The 20,571-nt window shown below is 37.9% G+C and overlaps 1 protein-coding gene across 1 annotated transcript in view; it reads left to right on the forward strand.

Annotated features, from left to right (window-relative positions):
* Positions 1-20,571, forward strand: part of LOC132817643 (microtubule-associated protein 2-like) — a 254,774-nt gene that overhangs the window by 222,595 nt on the left and 11,608 nt on the right. The window contains exons 13-17 of the mRNA XM_060828143.1: positions 5,695-5,865; positions 9,254-9,401; positions 12,445-12,516; positions 12,977-13,305; positions 17,047-17,139. Coding sequence (XP_060684126.1) covers positions 5,695-5,865; positions 9,254-9,401; positions 12,445-12,516; positions 12,977-13,305; positions 17,047-17,139 — 813 coding nt within the window. The remainder of the gene's footprint in view (positions 1-5,694; positions 5,866-9,253; positions 9,402-12,444; positions 12,517-12,976; positions 13,306-17,046; positions 17,140-20,571) is intronic.

The following is a 20,571-nucleotide window of genomic DNA, read 5'->3' on the forward strand; positions in this document are numbered from 1 at the left end:
CCTAACCACCCCATGGCACAACACTTCAACTCCCCCTCCCACTCCATCAAGGACATGCAGGTCCTTGGACTCCTCCATCGCCAGACCATAGCAACACGACGACTGGAGGAAGAGCGCCTCATCTTCCGCCTAGGTACCCTCCAACCATAAGGGATGGACTCAGATTTCTCCAGTTTCCTCGTTTCCCCTGCCCCCACCTTGTCTCAGTTCCAACCCTCGAACTCAGCACCACCTCCCTAACCTGCAATCTTCTTCCTGACCTCTCCACCCCCACCCCCACTCCGGCCTATCACCCTCACCTTAACTTCCTTCCACCTATCGCATTTCCAACGCCCCTCCCAAGTCTCTCCTCCCTACCTTTTATCTTAGCCTGCTTGGCATGCTTTCCTCATTCCTGAAGAAGGGCTCCTGCTGCTTGGATGCTCCTGACCTGCTGCGCTTTTCCAGCAACACATTTTCAGCTATAGTCAGTGTCTTGCTTGTTGGGAGCAGCTGAAAGGAATATGCCACTTAATTTCATCAGTCAACTTGCCTACCCAATTCTTGCACTACTCTTGTGCAGATGATGTTTTCCCTTTGGTTTTACTTGTGGTTTTCTTGGGGTATAAAGGAACTAGTAAGAGAGAGCTTCAGTTAAGTCACAATAACAGAGAAAGAAGCATTGGAGAAATCTAAGGAGCCAACAGCTACAAAATGACCAAGACTTGACAGCTTTAATTCTTAAGGCTTTAAAAGAGGTAGCTGCGATGATAATGGTTGCACTGGTCGTGATTTCCCAAATTCCTTCTATTCTAGAATGGTTGCAGTGATTTGAAAGTTAGCAAATATAATTCCACTATTGAAGAATGGAGGAGAGATAAAATACATAAGTGCAAATTACTTAACCAGACATTGTTCACAAATAAAAAGTCATATTTTGATTAGACAAAGTCAACATGGTTTCACGAAAGAGAAATAGTGTTTCAAATATTAGAGTTTAGAGAGTATACAACTAAGAGGTAGCTGAAGTGGAATTCACCTGAACTTTCCAAAGTTATTTAAAAAAAAAGTGCTGCACACAATGCTAATACACAAGACAAGACTGCATAGATTTGGATGTAATCTATCAGACACGTTCAGCAGAGTTTAATACAGCCTACCAAAGGTTTGAAGATGTGTAGGCATGTTTAATCTGACAGGTGACCTGTCAGCATTTTTCCACTGCAGTTATACCAGTGGTGGGTGGTAGCTCTGGGAACCAACTATGTGTCGCCAATTTAAAGACATAATCCTGCTGCTACCATTTACCTGGCAGCACGAGAGCCCAGGCTAAATGCCCAGATCGTCAGGTTCACCAGAGTAGTTTACTGTGGTGTCGGTGAGCATCCTGCCTTAACTGACCTCATCTAGGTCCGTTGGAGAAATTCTTAAGGTGTAGCACTGCTGCTTCCTGCACCGCCCACCCCCATCCCACCCCACCTACCTGCAAATGCTTATAAAATTCTGATCCATCGAAACTCCTCATCTCATCGTGCAAGTGAGTGCCCCATCTCATCTAAACGTACTGTAGTTTTGTGAATCTCTATCAAATCTCTCTGTATCTTCATTATTCCAAGGAGAACAAACACAACTACTCCACCCTAACTTTGTAACTAGTTTTGCTCATAACTGGAAGCATTCTAGTAAATGTCCTCTGATCTCTCTTGAGGACTCTCGCGCTCTTCCAAAATGTGATGAGCAGAACCAGATGCAATACTTGAGTTGTGGCCCATCCCAAGCTTGCTGCAGGTTTAGGAAAATGCCATTTTTCTGTATGAAACACTCTTTGTGAAGCCCAAGACCCCATTTACTTTATTAATTACTTTCTCGTAAGATCTCGCCATCTGCAAAGATCTATGCAGATAAATCCCAGGGTCCATCTGTCCTTACACACACTTTGGAAAAATGCCATTCGGTTTACATTCTGCATCCCTTCTGTCAAAATGTTTGGCTAATATATTTTCAAATGCATTGACCTGTGAACTATGACCCCAAAACTCCTCCATTTCACCACTTGCTCACCTTAGCTTTGAATAAGCATCCTTTAAGGGACAGGAAATGAAGAGTAGGAAAAACAGTATTTTCAGGTTGACAGGCTGCAACCTGTGGAGTTTTGTAAGTGCTGGGTCTTCAGCTACTTATATTCTATATTAATGATTTAAAAGGTGAGACTGACACAACAGATCTAAGTTTGCTGACCTTGTGAAGTTCAATAGGTATGGAAGCTGAGAGGAATACACAAAGCTGCCATGAAATATGAAGAACGTAGCGAATGGGCCACATTGACCATTGTTGGGCATGATATGGGAAATCAAGTTATTTGTCTCAGCAGTAAGATCAGAAAGGCAGAACAATTTGCAAGACATAACATTTCTAAACACTCCTAAAACTACTAAATGCTAATGTTCAGAGAGGATTGGGTGTACTGGCAAGGAATACAGAAAATTGGCATGCAGACACATTATACAGGAATGTGGCAAATATAATAATGTAGAAATGTGGTGAGATCACATCTGGAATACAGTGTGCATATTTAAGGAAGGATATATTTGTATTGAAGGTGGTACTGTGGAGGTTCAGTGAATTTATTAGTGAAATGAAAGGATTGTCCTATTATGGCAGACTGAATCATTAGTGTCTATGTTCTCTGAAATTTAGAAGAATGCAAGATTCTAAAGAAGCTTGACAAAAGTAGAAATTTGTGTGTCCTTTCCCCAACAGGGAATTCTGGGGCATAAACCCAGGATGGGAGCTTGATCACGTAGGGCTGATTATAAGGAGAATTTCTTCACTGAGGGTTGTATCTATTGAATTTTCAACAAATGTTGTAGAAGCTCCACCATTGAATATGATTAAAGTTCAGACAACCGATTTTTTTTTCAGGGCAAAGGCATGTTGGGAGCAGCTGTGAAAATAGAATTGAGATGCAATCAGTCATGATTGTGAAATAGTGGAGCAGCTTTGAGGGCCTGTATTCCATTTCTTAAGTTTGTGTATTTGAATCTGGTGAATCTACGAAATTGGACTGAATGCATGAGACATCAGAAGCTGCATTCTGTATAAAGAACTTAACAAATCCCACAGCCAGCAGATCAGAGCAAATGTCCCTGCATTTTTGCCTAATGATAATGACCCCTCCAGTCCAGGTTGATGGCCCAATTTGAGAGAGTCCATGAGTATCCCTATTCTTAGTGATGACAGAGGAGGAAGCAGGACCTCAGGCAGGCTTGAGGTTGCAGTGGAAACTGATGGATCGCTAGGCCAGAATATGTCTCCAATTACTGGGACATTAGCACAGTTTTAACATTGGTTGTCAAGCTCTGAAATGCTGTCCTCACCAATCTCTTTCATATACCACATAACACCTCAGTGTTGCTTCATATTCCCTTGCTGCCCTCATCCCAACGTATTCTCTCCAGTCAGCGTTCACTGTGGACAAACATCAGAAGCTATGTTTTTGAACTAATGGTAAGTAACCTCTAACATCTAGTAGAGGTCTGACTCAGAAATATCTTGTGCTGAAAAGAACCTCACATGCATTAGGCTAAATGTAACAAAATGTTCCCTCATGATCAACCTGTTGCTTAAAGATCTGTTTGACTAGCCATATCAATGGCAGCTAATCATTTACTAATCTCCTGAAATGATCAATCAAAAATAAATGCATGACCTGCTTCTAAGGTAAGTGAATCTGGAGCTTTTGAAACTCAGCCAAGCATTCATAAGGGATTCAGCTATAATAACAAATCCTGGGAAATGCAGACAGTAGTGACTATTGAAACTGAAAAAAAAGGTACTGTCAATCAAACTGTTTCAGCAGTAGGTATACACTGAGTGAAAGTTGTTAAAATAAATCTGGGAATTTAAATTATTGCAAATTGTTACATTAGAGTTCCTAAGCAGTGTTTTTTGTTTCCAGTTTGAATACCAATGGAAAAAGGCTTTCAGAAACTCACGTCATTTTTTATAATGCTATGTTTCTTACATTTTAAGAAATGCTGGTTTTGTCATCTGGGGACCGCGACCTAGAATTAGTCCTATTACAGACATGCATTACTACTGAAGACCTAACCACAGGATTGCACTGACACAATTGGTGAATGAAACCGATACTTGAAAATTGAGTTTGGGTCTAGAAGATCTAACGTTACAATGACACGTGTATCACTGTCCATCTACTATCCTGAATTGTGTTGCATTGTTGATGGCCAAATTCTGGAGCTTGGGATGATACCTGGTGTTTTATATGAGAAGTCACCTGCATATATGGCTTGAAGCCTGTCATGTTTGAGTTCTATAGATGAAATCATCAACTGCTGAATTTCTAAGCCCCTAAATGATGGAATCATCTGAAGGAATTGTGAATGCTGGGGTCAGGAAAATGATGGCAGTACACTTGTATATTATGATGATGAATTATAATGTTGACCATGCTGTTCATTTGAAGTTTCTTGTACTTGGTTTCCAATAGCGAAGACTCAGACTGGTGAGCTTGTATGCTGTGAGGTTAGACAGGTTAGTGGTACCTCCTTTGGCTGTGACTCCCATGATGAACCAAGTGGTCAAATTGATTTGGATTTCATTTCCCATCAAAGGCTATTTTAAAAAAATCCATGATCATGCATGAAAATGATTCCTCATGAAATCCAGAATAATAACCTACAAAGTAAGCAAAACAAAAACTTTTTTGAGTCATTTTAATGTAAGCTTCTGGAGACGGGATGTTGCATTGGGTTTTTTTTTGAGGTTTTAAATATGAAAGATTTTCAAGAACTTATTCTTGAGTTCTATCCTGTCAGTAAAGGAACTGAAGAAAATGACATCATAGTTTTAATGTTATGTTGTATTACGTTTTCAATTTTGATTTTGAATATCCATATTTTAGTGCAAAAAAAATGCTTTCCTAACATAAGTTGACTCACTATAAAAACAATCTGTTAAGTTCACACAGTTTGCTCACCATGATAAAATGTTAGTAGCAGGATATAGAGGTATTACCATAAAGGTATTAATAACTCAACATTATGGTGCATCATTTAAAGCCAATTGGAGCACTTTGCATCTCAAATTAATAAGTTGTGCTAAATATATAGCTATTGTAAAATAGAGTCAAAAGCACCATTCATTACTGCATTAAACCAAAAACTTGCAAACAGCATGAGTGCATTAAAAACACTTCTTTTGTATATAACACTTTACATTTATTAATTCACCTAAAATTAGAAAATTCCTCAACATGAAAAAGTATAAAACAGTCTCAGTATGTGCTCTGCCATAATGTTGTTGCTTTGATCTTTTGAGCAGATTATGTAGAACCCAAAAATGCTTTGAAGATAACTTTAAAAATGGTCATCTTTATTATAGCACTTGATAAAAATGGATCTCACAAACCTCGGTTATTGGTATTAAAATTTTCATTTTCTGTATAGTTTATTGAATTCTACAAAACAATTTGTGCTCTTCAATGATTAAAAAAGCAAATTAGTTGAGATTGCACATAATCACAGCAACTTTAATGTGGTTACCATTGGTAATGTTTAGTTTCTAGATGAATTCATTAGAATTTTTTGGGCATGCATTTTCATGTTAGTTATTGTACTTTAGTATTTTGTTCCATTTTATGTTCATTGTCTTATCATTTTTTTTTAAATTTACTTTATATTTTCTCATGAAAAGAATTCATCTGCACTAACAAAGATTCCTACCTCAAAATTATCTTCCCTCCTCCCTGAAAGACCCAATTCTACTTGTTCTGCTGCTAGAAAAGCCTTTATTGACCTAGATTATTATCCCACACGACCCTCGTCGGCTGGCCCTAGAGATTCATTGACTGAACAACCCATAAAGGTAAGATAAAGAAAAGGTCCATATCAGTGGCCTTATTTCTAAAATTTGAGCATTACAACTTAAAATGGAAATGCAATAATACTAATTGAATTCATTTTTGTTACCTGTCACTGCAAAAAATGTTGAAATATTAAGATTGTTACATTTTCAGTATTCAGCCAGCTGGTTTAACATTTAATAAAAATGGTGTTGCTACTTTCCACTCAATCAAAATAACAAATACCTTTTGGAGTCTTTTGTGACAGTTGTACTCAAGCTTACATTTAATGTGACAGATTCCTTAGCTGACGTAGATTATGTAAATTAATGAAGGGAGTTACTTACATAAATGAACAGCAATGGATAGGTACTCAGGTATTGCATATTTTTTTTTAAAAACTGGTGCAATATGGGCAGGAGAAGTTCAATGAATAAATTATTTTATTGCCTTCAAAATGTGTGCTGTGTTCTAATTCAGTCATAAAAGAGTATCTTACAGGCACCTTAACTGATGGTAGCAAATGAAATATTAAGTTCCTAACTTAATGCAGATACAACTTAGCTTAGTTAAAAATGGTTAACACCCATGTTAAGATCTTGAACATTGAGGATGATTTGAAGCTTGGAACCATTGTGAACAGTGAACAGACAGAATAGAACTTGAAAGGACATCATCTGAAACAACAAATGTAGTCAATGCAGTGAAGTGTGAATTGATCTATTTGGAAAGGAAGAGCATGGTAGAGCCAATATAAACTATTTTGAAGGATGCACAGAGCTAGGGACTTCAATGATTTATGCACATATATGCTTAAGGTGGTAGAATACGTTGACTGAGCAGATGTTAAAGCACCAAACATTCTAGGTAATAGGAGCATTGAGGACAAAACCAAGAAGGTTATACTAAACCTTTGTAGAAACTTATTCAGTCTATACTGTTGCATCTAGTTCTGGCATCATCCTTTCAAAATAATGTGAAGGCATTAGAGAACCTGCAAAAAATATCAAGGAGAATCACCCCCAGGCCAAGGAATTATGTAGAGAGATAAACAAAAAATGTTCTCGTTCGTGATACAATTGAGATCAAGGTGGGCACAAGTTCAAGGTAATTGCCAAATAAAGCAATGACAACATGAAAAGAAAATCTTTTCAAAGTGTCTAGGATTTGGAATGCACTTCCTGAGTGTGGTGAAGGCTGATTTATACAAGACATTCTCGAGGGAATGACATTATACATTCATTGTTTCTAAATAGCAATGTATGAGGCAAAGAAAGGGGAGTGGACTAAGGTAAATTGCACCTATGGAGAACTGGCTCAGACATAATGAGATGAATGCCCTCTTGAGTTTTAGCCATTTCAACCACTCTGTAATAGGAATTTGTTAAGTACTGTTTCATGAATATTTGCAATGATATTTTAATACTTATTTTTGTGAGAAATGTAACTGGTGGTGCTATACAAGGTATAAACAAAATAACTAACTAATCCATTTTACGGTTTTGTGGTCTAGGTTTTTGAGAGAATTTCATTGAATTTCCTTCAAAATGATATATAATCTTAGTGATACTAGTAATGTCACTTTTCTAACAAACATTTTGAGGAAAATTGATAACTGGATTAGATAAATGTTCCCTTATCAACATGCTTTTCAGTAAAGTGCAGTGCAGAGATACTTCATTTCCGGATGGAATACGGATTTACCTGGAGTCCATTTCACTTAATTTTCCACATACCATCTGACATGATTGATTTTCAAAAAATAAATCAGTAGCCACACTTTTTTTCTCCAAAAACCAGAAAAGAAATTCACCGTTGTCATGAAATTTATAAAATAACTGGTTGACTTATACACACAACTAAAACCATGCATTATGTATGAGTTTGTAAGTGTATATATGTAACATATATCTTAATTTCCTTTTGGATTTGGCCACTAGTAACAGCAAGAGCATATATTTGTGGATGTAGAATGATAATGAAGGGATAGCTGTGTTGGATTTTAAATGCCTGAAATAATTATATCTTGCCTAATAAAGGAAGCTTTAAAGTTTAAAGTATAAGAGCAGGGAGTGTCTAGCATAATGAGATTTATGCTGAACCAGTATGGAGCACTAGTTTAACTGCAATTAAAGTAATGCGTACTGTTGCATTAGAGAGTAAGTATAGAGAAAATTTACAAGGGTGTTGTCAGATACAGTGAACTTTAACTGTGAAGAAAGTTTAAATACACTGGAGTTGCTTATACTTGAATATAGGAAGCTGAGAAGATATTCTCTTGAGATGAATAAATGTTTGAGGGGTCAAGGTAAAGTGGATAGGACTTATCTATTTTAATTAGCAGAGAAACAAATAATGAGCGGCATAGACCTGAAATAACTGGTGGATGAGTTAGATGTGAGCTGATCCTTTATTCCACCTCAGAGTGTGTTAGGAATCTGTAATCCGCTGCCTAAAAGGGTGGCAGAGGCAGAAAACCTCATAACATTTTTTTTTAACTTGAATATGCAATGAAGTTTAGTATAACCTAAATGGCTCCAGATCAAGCTGGAAGGTGTAATTATGCCAAATAACTTGTTCAATTGTCTTATGCACGCCAGGCCAAATAGCCTCTTCTGCATCATGAAGTTTTCTGTTATTCTGAAACTAGGGTTACCTTGCAGTAGAATTTTTTCAAAAGATAGTTTGGTAACCATTGTAGCGGTTGCTTGAAAATACATTATTTGCAAATCTCTGGACAAGGAAGAGGACAGAGACATCTGAATTGGTTTTGATTGCGTTGTGAAACTAATGATTCTGTCAAAAATAGGCACCTTTTTTCTTTGTTAAATACGCATAATGGTTCTAATTTTGTTTAATTTTGCTGAAGGCTTTTTCTTCAAAGTAAAATGTTGCCTTATGTATTTTATATGAATATCTATACTCTATGCTGAACTAAGGAAACTATCTACAAAATTATTTAAATATGGTAACACTGCATGACTTTAAACTAAGGAAACTATCTACAAAATTATTTAAATATGGTAACACTGCATGACTTTAAACTGAAATCTGTTCCTCTTAATTCTTTGTTTCAGATCCTTGCAAATATATAAACTTGCAGAAATTTACTGTACTGTTGAATTCACTAGTTCCTCTTTACTAATGTGTTTTGAAACTAGCTGGAACTGAAAGGGCTAATATATTGAAATCTCAATATATCTTAAGCAAGATTTGGAGGAGAATTTGCAATTTGAGGAATTATTTATTCTTGGAGAATAAGTTGAATCAGCAATCTGTCTTCACTTGAGTAGTTCTAGAGTTGATTTGCAAATACATGGAATTTTTTTTTCTCTCTGTTTGAGGTCACTGCTATTGAAAGAAGCTTACGCACAGGATTTGGATAGTAATAACGCAATTTGTTCTCTGCAGGATGCTGCAATGAGGAGTCCAGAGAAGCGCTCTGCCTTACCCAGACCTTCTTCAATTTTATCCACTCGCCGGGCTCCACCTGAAGAAAAAGATGCACATTTTGTTCCTGCTACAAGCCCGGTTTATCCGGCACCAAGACGACCAACAAGTTAGTTCCTGTCAGTCTATTTCCTGTGGTGAAGTCACTTCCTGTTACTTTTCTCAGGGGGTAGTAGATGGGGTCTAACTCGATGTGTTTGCTGATAGAGTTCCAGTTGGAATGCCATGCTTCTAGGAGTTCTCGTGCGTGTTTTTGTTTGGCCTGTCCTAGGATGGATGTCTTGTCTTAGTTGAAGTGGTGTCCTTCCTCCTCCGTATGTGAGGATACAAGTGTGAGAGGCTCATGTCATGGCTAGTTGGTGTTCATATATCCTGGTGGCTAGGTTTCTGCCTGTTTATCCAATTAGTGTTGTTACAGTCCTTGCACGGTATTTTGTAAATGACATTAGTTTTGCTTGTTGTCTGTATAGGGTCTTTCAAGTTCATTAGCTGCTGTTTTAGTGTTTTGGTGGATTTGTGGGCTATCATGAGTAGGGGTCATCAGGGGTCTGAGTAGTCTGGCAGTCATTTCTGAGAGGTCTTTGACATATGGGAGAGTGGCTAGGGTTTCTGGACGTGTTTTGTCTGCTTGTTTGGGTTTGTTGCTGAGAAATCTGTGGACTTTGTTCATTGGGTACCCATTCTTTTTGAATACACGGTATAGGTGATTTTCCTCTCCTCTGCATAGTTCCTCTGTGCTGCAGTGTGTGTTGGCTCATTGAAATAATGTTCTGATGCAGCTTCATTTGTGGGTGTTGGGATGATTACTTCTGTAGTTCAACATTTGGCCCATGGCTTGTTGATTTTCTGTTAACGCTGTTTTGAAGTTTCTCCATTGGCTGTTCACTCTACTGTGACATCTCGGGATGGCAGTTAGTTGTTGTTTTCTTCCTCTTTTCAGTGAGTTTTATGCCAGTAAGGCTACTATTGATGGCCTTGAAGGTTTCCTCTAACTTACTTCATTTAGTGATGACAAAGGTGTCATCCACATAGCGGACCCAGAGTTTGGGTTGGATGGTTGGCAGAGCTGTTTGCTCAAGTCTCTGCATTACTGCCTCTGCTAAGAACCCTGATATTGAAGATCCCATGGGTATTCCATTGGTTTGTTTGAAGGTTTTGTTGTTGAAGATGAAGTGGGTGGTTAGGCATAAGTCCACGAGCTTGATGATATTCTCCTTGTTGATGAAGTTAGTGTTTGGTGTATGTGTCGTTGGGTCTTCTAATAGTGTAGTCAGTGTTTCCTTGGCCAGGTTAATATTGATTAAAGTATTCATTCAGATAATTGATTATTCAGCTAATTGATTCAGTGTCTTTCCTGTTTGGCTTGGAGTTTGCTGTTAAGTCTGCTCCCCGTTCAGCAGCACACCGTGTGTGAGCCCCTGTCCAACACCGCCCACCAACACCGTCCCCCACCCCACCCCCAATGCTGTCTAGTACCACACCTCTGCTCCAACCCTGTCCAACACCCTCCCCTTCCCATCCACTCTCTCCCTTCTCCACCCCCCACCCCCCCACCCAATCTGGTGACAGTTGGAATGGACACCAACAACAAGGCTGCTGCTGCCACGGGGGTGAGTCTCAAAATAGCGTGTACACAAACTTTTACTGCAAGTTTTTGACAGGTTCCATCATTTCCCTATATAGGTCAATGCTGGAGAGATTATCTGGGGTGGGGGGGGGGGCATTGTTTAGGGTTACATACACTGGTGTTCTACACAGGCATGTGTGTGAGGTGAGAGAGAGTGTGGGAGGTCAGTCATTTGGAGATGGTACCTGGGTTCACATTGATGTCCAGGAGTATTCTCGGCAGCGTTTCAGTAAGCTGAGTTCACTTTCAATCATTGTAAACAAAGATGCGAACAGTGTTAGAAACACGACTTTAATGTAATGTTTCTATTGGGACCTCGATAATCCGATGTTTGGATTTTTGATATTCAGATAATCGAGGTTCCTCTGTACACAGTTTAGACCTAGTTCAACAATATTGAAAGTCTGGACAAGAAAATACTCTATATTAAATACAACTTAATGTAGAAAATTAGTGCAAAGGGAAATTGAGGATAGTGATATTTGTTTACATGATTTAAGAAACATTACAAACACGATGTTTCGCTCGCTGTGCCCCTGCATCTTTAATTCAAATCAAGCAATGGCAACAAATACACAATTATAAAATATTGATGCTTACTGAACCTTGCTTAATTATTTGGATTTTAAGGATAAAGAAGGGCAAAACAGTGCCAAACTGAAGGCAATTTAGTCTTTCCTGCACCCTTGCAGGACCAGAGCACCTTATTTTGATTTTCTCTAATTTACAATTAATTGATATTAAAGTTAGTTATTTCATTCACGTCAAAACAGTAGATAAAACACTTTAGATCTATTTTCAATATATTTTATTGCTGTGTATTAAGATTTAACTTGACCCTCAAATTTATTATTTGTACTATGGTACTAATTTCAAAAGCTCAATTGACAGTTAAGTTGAAATAACCAACAAAGAATTAATAATCATATTTTAGCAGGTTTTTTGGCTCTGGATGTAGGTTTTGTCGCTGAGCTGGGAGGTTCATTTCCAAATGTTTCGTCACCCTGCTAGGTAACATCTTCACTGGGCCTCAGGGTTTCTTTGGGTTGGTGATGTCATTTCAAGACACGCACGAAAATTTCTAGAAGCATGGCATTCCAATCGGAACTCTATCAACAAACACATCGGGTTAGACCCTATCTATCACCCCCTGAGAAAAAGAACAAGAAATGACATCACCAACCCAAACATATAAATAGAAAGCAGGAATCATGTACACTGCTTCGCCTGAGGCCCACTGAAGATATTATCTAGCAGGGTGACGAAACATCTGGAAATGAACCTCCCAGCTCAGTGAGCAAACCTACATCCAGAACCTCAACCTGAGCTACAAATCTTCTCAACTTGCTAGGTTTTTTGGTTATTTATTCCTTATGTGGACAAATTAATGGCAAATAGCACGTATATCTATATACTGCATGCATAGAAATAATTCTTGAAATAATTTTAAAGTCAATTTTCTGTTCTTACTAACCTCCCTCAAATGTCTTGATCCATTCTGTGTTTCACCTCTGCCTCATTATAGCAATAAGGACTGAACCGAGAAACGATCAAAGGGGCCAAGGAGTGACCAGATCGCGAGCACATACTAGTGCAGGTAGCCTCATCAGTGGTGGCTTTGTGCCTGCTAAACTCTTTGTAAAACTCATCAACTATTTTGTGCATGAATCACTTGATATAACGTAACTGTAACATCGAGAACCATGACTCAATGTATCATAAAAATTCAGATCTGCACAAGCATGAACAGACTTGGTGGCATTTCATAATTTAACATATAAATATCTTTTAGACCAAGAATGAATGTCCAAAGACAGTCTTGAGAGTGTGCATTTCCCAGTATTTTAATGATTTCAGGCTATATATTGGGGTTGAAAAATGCTTACTTGATGAGGGTCAGTGTTCCAAAATAAATTGTGTTGCACAATATGCATTAGTATCTTATCTTGTATATATTTTATATATGCTGGAATAATAGTTATGTATTGGGGTATGTATAAAGGCTAAGCTATTTCTTTAAGTAAAAATATATATGCTTTTTATTTTTTTTAAAAAAGGGTCTGAACCAACTCGCACCAGGTCAGCACGAAGCGGTACTGCCACACCCTCCACTCCTGGATCAACTGCAGTCACGCCTGGCACACCACCCAGCTACTCCCGCACACCAGGCAGCAGGACCCCTCGCACTCCTGGCACTCCTGGTACACACAAATCTCCTATCCTTGTACCCACAGAACGGAAAGTGGCAATTATCCGCACTCCTCCCAAATCTCCCCTTACTCCAAAACAACTCCGAGTGATCAACCAACCAATGCCAGATCTGAAAAATATCAAATCCAAGATTGGGTCAATTGACAACCTAAAGCATCAACCAAGAGGAGGGCAGGTATGTGATGAGAATACTACTTCCATAGAGCTGTGAGATTTGATCGTAATCCTCATGAACTCCAAACATTTATTTGGAACAAAACTCAACTTTAAATTGACAACACAACACTTTTTATTCTTGAAAATTGTGCCCTAATTTTAGGTTATTGTACATTTTAACACTAATACTGGATGCAAGGTTATATATCTAGTAAGAGAACTTGCAGTGTTTAATCTAAAGGGGCAGTGGTACTAGTTTTCACAAGTCTTTTGCAGAAGGGATTGAGGTTGTATTGTCATTTGTCCAAGAAATAGTGATTTAACTGAAATTGAACTTTTGAGCTCTGAAGTTGAATTTGTACCTATAAAACTTTGTGATAAGTAATACAATGAGGCCTCACAACCTGCTGTAGCTCAGTCTAGTGTTGTCATGTGTTGGATTACAATTGTGACTTCTTCTGAAGATGAGTGACACATGGAAGTTGTGCAGTCAATCGGTATTAGCATCACCATATTTTGAGATATGTAACTGGTAAATGTAGTAACTGCAATCAAAAATAGCTTCTACGTATTTGTTTCCTTTCTATAATCTGTATGGACAAAAAAAGAGTAAAGTAGTGCACGACGCAGTGGCTCAGTAGTTAGCAATGCTGCCTCACAGTGCCAGTGACCCAAAATCAATTCCAGCCTTGGGTGACTGTCTGTCTGTGTGGAGTTTGCACATTCTCCCTGTATCTGTGTGGGTTTCCTCCGGGTGCTCCAGTTTTCTCCCACCATCCAAAGCTGTGCAGGTTAGGTGAATTGGCCATGTTAAATTGCCTATAATGTTCAAGGATGTGTAGGTTAGTTGAAATCGTTGAGGGAAATGTAAAGTAATAGAGTTGGCGAATGGGTCTCGGTGGGATTCTCCTTGGAGATTCAGTGTGGACTTGTTGGGTCAAATGGCCTGTTTCCACACCGTAGGGATTCTATGATACTATGAATGAAAAAAAATAGTGGATAAACTTTAAATTCAAGCCAAATGTAGACACAACAGTGGGTGAGTGGCAGAAGTATAAACTTCCCAAAGTTTTCTTTTACTGTTGGAGTAGAATATCTAGGGGACAGGAAATTCGACGTTTCGGACCAGAGCCCTTCATCAGGAATGAGGAGAGGGTGCCAAGCAGGCTAAGATAAAAGGTAGGGAGGAGGGACTTGGGGGAGGGGCGATGGAGATGTGATAGGTGGAAGGAGGTCAAGGTGAGGGTGATAGGCCGGAGTGGGGTGGGGGCGGAGAGGTCAGGAAGAAGATTGCAGGTTAGGAGGGTGGTGCTGAGTTCGAGGGAATCGACTGAGTCAAGGTGGGGGGAGGGGAAATGAGGAAACTGGAGAAATCTGAGTTCATCCCTTGTGGTTGGAGGGTTCCCAGGCGGAACCACCTATCACATCTCCATCGCCCCTCCTCCCTACCTTTTATCTTAGCCTGCCTGGCACCATCTCCTCATTCCTGATGAAGGGCTCTAGCCCGAAACGTCGAATTTCCTGTTCCTTGGATGCTGTCTAACCTGCTGTGCTTTAACCAGCAACACATTTTCAGCTCTGATCTCCAGCACCTGCAGACCTCACTTTTTATAACAAGGTGGTTGTCCCTTCTCCAAAGGATAACCATTTCTGGAAATAGATCCCAGTCAGGCTTCATCTTGCACAATCTGGAATCCTATGGGAAATGTTTCGTCATATTCCAAAGGTCAGACTGAGTGCTGCAAATATTCAGTCAATTTTCCAGCATCTGTAGAGAGAGAAATTGAGTTCATTTTTCAGCTCTTTTGGACTTTTCATGGCAAAGCCAATGTAATAGGTTTTGAGCAAGTGAAAACAGAGTGTGGGAGCAATGGAAAAGGCTTTGATAGGGTAGAGAACAGGAGAGATTGAATAACTGGTTTAACAGTGAAAAGCCAAGGGAGTAGTAATAGGGCAAGTAAAGAATCAAAATGTCTGTTTAGAAGAGATGTGAATGGCAAGACCCTGAATAGCTGCTGTGTGGAGGCAAAGCAAAGGAAAAGAAATGAGAAGTAAGAGAAAAATATCCCATAAGAACAAGGAAAAGCTAAGTCAGATGGGGATGGAGGTTACACTCTTAAAATTATTGCACTCCACATTTACTTACAAAATATTGTCAAGTGCCCAGTCAAAAGATTAGTGCAGATTAATGAGAACACTGCAGGAGGCTGAGGGCTGAGTTGTTAAATGGGAAGTACGGTGGAGAATTGAAATGCCAAGTGTGACACTGGACTACTAGTTACCTGTTCTTTTCATATTTAATTTCGATTCCTCGCAAGGCCCCACCCTCAACCTCACCTTTCATTTGCTTAAAAACTATTATAATTGACTTCCCCAGGGCTTGTTGAAAGTCTACAAGGCTAATACATTAGCTCAGTTTCTCTCTCGGCAGATGCTCCAGCGATGCAGTGTGTTTCCAGTATGTTCTGTTTTATTGTAGATCCTCAACTTCCTCGATATATTATGTAATTAAATCTTCAATCAGTCATTCTATAAAATAAATTAGCTTGTCACAATTAATCTTTGAAGTAACTCATTCTTAAGTGAATCCTAAAAAAGGAAGCAGAACGTTAAATGGACATTTTGTGGTATTGAAGATTGCATATATAAATAGTTGTTGATGTGGCATAATGCATAATGGGATAAACCTTTTATTGGTAGATTCTCTGCCAGTTAACTGAATTGTTCCTGCAATGAGAAATAACATTTCAGTTTCACTCATTTATGCCAGTTTGTGAATTTGTAAAGAAACGAAGAAAAATCAAGTGAATAAAATCAATGTATTATTAAATTTGACAATGCATAACTTCTGCTTCACTCGGAAAGTGTATCTGTCAATTATGTTAGGTTGCTGCTAGGAGGTAGGATGGGAAGAATGGTGGGCTATGCGTTCTCACCTAAGTCTAATATTGGATCAATCATTGGACGACGTTGAACGGGAAGATGGGAAATTACATTGCATTATAAAATCAGTGTTTGTGCCCTAATGTAATCAACTGTTGTATTAGAATTCCAAAGCACAAAGGAATTGTTTGTAGACCAGTCAACTCTTCGATTCTAATTTGTTAGTACAAAATAAAACCTTAAGCCCTGATGTCAGTTAAGTATTGGTTGCCTAAGGACACAATTAACCCGTATATGGATGTATGTGTGTGTGTGTACGCATGTTTATGTATATCTATTTGATGGCTTAGTTGCTGTCATATATTTGCACATGAAGCTTTTTATGCTGCATTTTCTTTTTATTTAATTTGATTTTTACAACATCATTAAACAAGCTGTTTAGGTTTCATGGCTAAAACCAATTATTTGCGGAAAAATGTAATTTAAAGCAAGGTGTAATTTTTTTAAAAATCTGTGCTGTTAGTTTAGAATGTTATTTATCAGACAATTCATTGAATTATACATGTGACAAATTAATTTTATATGTAGTGATCTTTAAATGGAAATTTTAAGTCAAAACACTTCGAGCAATGGTAATTTTCTCCAACAAAAGTTTGTGTTTGACTGAATAGTCAATCAAAGCCACTTACCAAGTATTAATGGCTTTTAATATAGTCAAATATTTTCTTAGCACAATTGAAATTAAAGCAGTTAGTAGAAAATTGGAAGTCAATTTTTTATAATGTTTAATAGTATGTATCTAATATATACAGTGGGCAAATTCTCACTGAATGACTAGTGTGTAGATATTGATTGGTAAAGTGCCTATCATTTCCAGGTACATATAGCAAATGTAAAACCTGATTTTAGCCATATTCAGCCAAAATGTGGCTCGATGGACAACGTACGTTATTCTCCCCTGGTTGGAAACGTGAGTCACTTCCTTACTTTTAAAAACTGACAATTTACTTGACAAACAAAAAATTCTGTAATTATTGTATAAAATGCTTAATAAGAAAACATATGCAATGTTGCTTGCTTGTCTTTTTGATCAAAAATAATGCTTTTTTTGCATCATTTCATACATTGAGATGTTGTTGTGGGCTGTTTATTTGACTTTTGAAAACAATAGATAGGTGCTCACGCATTTTATGTTGTCCACATTAAATGGAGTTATGTCTAATCATGTTCTGATTGTTTTAGTTTAGGGATAGTAACAATATATTCTGCAATCAGTATTTACAGAACCAATACTGGGGAATGAGTATTTACTTCCAGCAATAATACTTTTTTTTAATTAACCTATCTGCTCATACCCATTAAATAATGAATAATTGTGAATTATTTCACTTTTATGCATATGATTTTGAAAATTGTGCATCAAACTATATTAATGATCTGGTTATCTCCAATGGAACAGTTTAGTAAGTATAATGAACACAAAATGAATGTTTTATGCACTGTCAAATATAGTTTTATTGTCTATATTGTTCGATCCAGTTTCTTCATTAATTTTTCCAGAAATGTTAATGTAGAAATCAAATATATATAAGAATTATAGGAAGCAATGTTTCTTTTCCACAAATTTGCACATTATATCACTCTGTTTCTCTTTGTTACAGAAATGCAAGTATTTCTCTTGAACCCATTTAAAAAATTGATTCAGTATTTTAAAAAATCTATCTCCCATGAATTAGAGTTTCTTCTAATCACCACTTTGTGCTAAACTCCAAACACATACTTTATCCCTCCTTGTATTTGAAACCTCCTTCATGTACATATATTCCTTGGATGATTTTTTTAATTAATTGTCACCTTCATCTTAAATCTTTCCTGTCAGTTTTCAAAATAATAAATTGAAAATACAGATGGATGAATGTTTACTGATAAGAAATGAATCACTTCTGCTTTTTATGAAAAACCCCACTTCTGATTTTTATGAAAAACTCTTAATTTGCAAAGTATCCATTGAAAAGGAGTTTTCTTAATCTGTGGTGTCCTACCATGCCGTACAAACACCTGAGGTTGTTTGAAAACATATTCACCAACTCAGATTCTGAATTTATCCATAGTCTTGCTTAATCATACAGTTCCGATCACATTTTGTTGATGTCCTTATTGTTCTAGGCTGCATGTTCTTTGATTTACCATTGAGCAATAGTGTGGAAGATTTACTAGTCACTAAAAGGAATCAAATGCTAGCTGCATCTGAATTTTTAATGTTTGTGTCACTCATGTTTGTAATATTAAGTCTTCTTTCACCTTGCAGAATAATTCATTTTACTTTATTAGATACTGTGCACATTTTACTTTTGTAGTTTAAATTTTCTTCCTTAATCACCTTGTAGCAGTGTTAAGTTCTGGCAGACCCTAATGCCTCCTCTCCCTTTCTTATTCTTTGTGATTCACCTGATTTGCAATGGTCAGTGATCTGTTGCAAGTCCCAGCTCTGAGTAAATTGCATACATTCCGAATCCACTTCAGTGTTGAAAATGGAAATCACAAGGTCACAGTATATAATCTCTTCTGTACTCTTAAATCTTCGTTACTAAATCAACTCATCACTAAAACTCTTGTTCAGCATTTCATTCACTGTGAAGAGGAAAGAGAAAATAAAATAATTGGGACTTTGATGGTGGAGTACAATTCAATCAGAAGTTTGAAAGGGGAATTATGCAAGCACCTTTAAGCAAAAAGATAATTGTAGAGTTACAGGGTGAAAGAATGGCCAGTGGGAACACTGAAATAGCTCAAGAAAAGAGGAACTGCAGACTCAATGAGCCAAATCATCTCCTCCCTTTCTGCAACAACTCTATGATGCTCTGTAAAGAGGGCAGAAATGAAGATGATGATTGAATTAGAGAATTAGAAGGATCAGGAATGTAAGAAAAGTTTGAAGGAAGAGCAAGAAAAGGCTCAAGTTTCAGAACTCAAGTAGAAATCGACTGCATGATCCACACACAGACATCTGATAAATATGTAAGGAAGGAGACGTTTTATTTGCACACAGATTTATTAAGTGCATGCATAAGTGTTTAATGATGTTCCAGCTCTGATCTATATCAAATTAGTGCCAAAAAACAATACGATGCAGAAGTTTAAGAGGTGCAAGTGTTTTGTTCCAAACTTATTCTTGCACAGTATACTTGTGAACAGTGCTATGTGGATTTTCCAATATCAGCACTTGAATCATATTCAACAATGTTTATTTAATAGAAATGAATTTGAGAACTCATCATTTAAACTTCCTTTCATAATACCAGATTCAATAGGGATAAAATTTTCATATAAAATTCTGTCATTACTGAAATGAGCTGTCATTTAGTTGCTATCCTCTTTAAGGTACCACTTTGTGTCTCCTACACATTAACATTAGCTTCTTAAATATAAACATACTGCTACTTCCTTTTCTGCCAAGGAATTTTACACTTGGTGATGAGGACCATATTTATTATAGGTTGTCACCCGTCTCACTTTTGCCATTTGGTATATTGAGAGACAGATGAGGGAAATGACCACAACTTTGACCATGCTAAAGATTTTCACCCAGACATCAATAACTGTTTCACAATCACTAAACAAGAAAATAAACTCTCCCTGACCTTGTAATTGATTCACCTTGCTTGGCGTAAGAAGGTAACTGCATACTTGAGCCAGCACCACCTTCCGATCTAGCGCTATAATTCTTCATATATGTACTTGATATACTTTTTCCGTCACCTAGTGTTTGGTAACATTGTGCCACTTATACATGAGTTCCCTCAAATGTAAAGTGTAAGTGTTTCTAATCTGCTAGTTTGATTGCTGCTGTCATCCATCTATGGTACATGTGCACACGCGCCCCCACATTTAAATCTGTAAAAATTAGTGGTGCAAAAGGTTCTCTGTCTGAATGATAAAGCAGCAAGATGAAAATGGCAATTGGGCCTTTGTTTATCCCATGAGGTTTCCCTGTTTGATCCTAATTGGTGTCCAAGTAGTGGACCCTGGCAGAAAACAGAACAGCTCAGGGGTAACACAAGAACAGAGGATTAATAGACTAGCTTTAAAGAACCGTGTGAGGGCTACAGATGATGGAGATCAGAGTCAGAGTGTGATGCTGGAAAAGCACAGCGGGTCAGGCAGCATCTGGCAAGAGAATTGACATTTCAGGCTTAAGCCCTTCATCAGGAATGAGACTTGTGGACCAAGGGGGCTGAGAGATAAATGGGAGGGGATGGTGCTGTGGGAAGTTAGCTGGGAATGTGATAGGTAGATGAAGGTGGGGTGAAAGTTTAAGGTGGGGGGGTGGTGGAACAGGTAGGTGGGAAGGAAGATGGACAGGTAGGACAATTCATGAGGGCAGTGCCAATTTGGAAGGTTG

The sequence above is a fragment of the Hemiscyllium ocellatum genome, chromosome 7 (assembly GCF_020745735.1).
Source record: "Hemiscyllium ocellatum isolate sHemOce1 chromosome 7, sHemOce1.pat.X.cur, whole genome shotgun sequence".
Taxonomy (NCBI): domain Eukaryota; kingdom Metazoa; phylum Chordata; class Chondrichthyes; order Orectolobiformes; family Hemiscylliidae; genus Hemiscyllium; species Hemiscyllium ocellatum.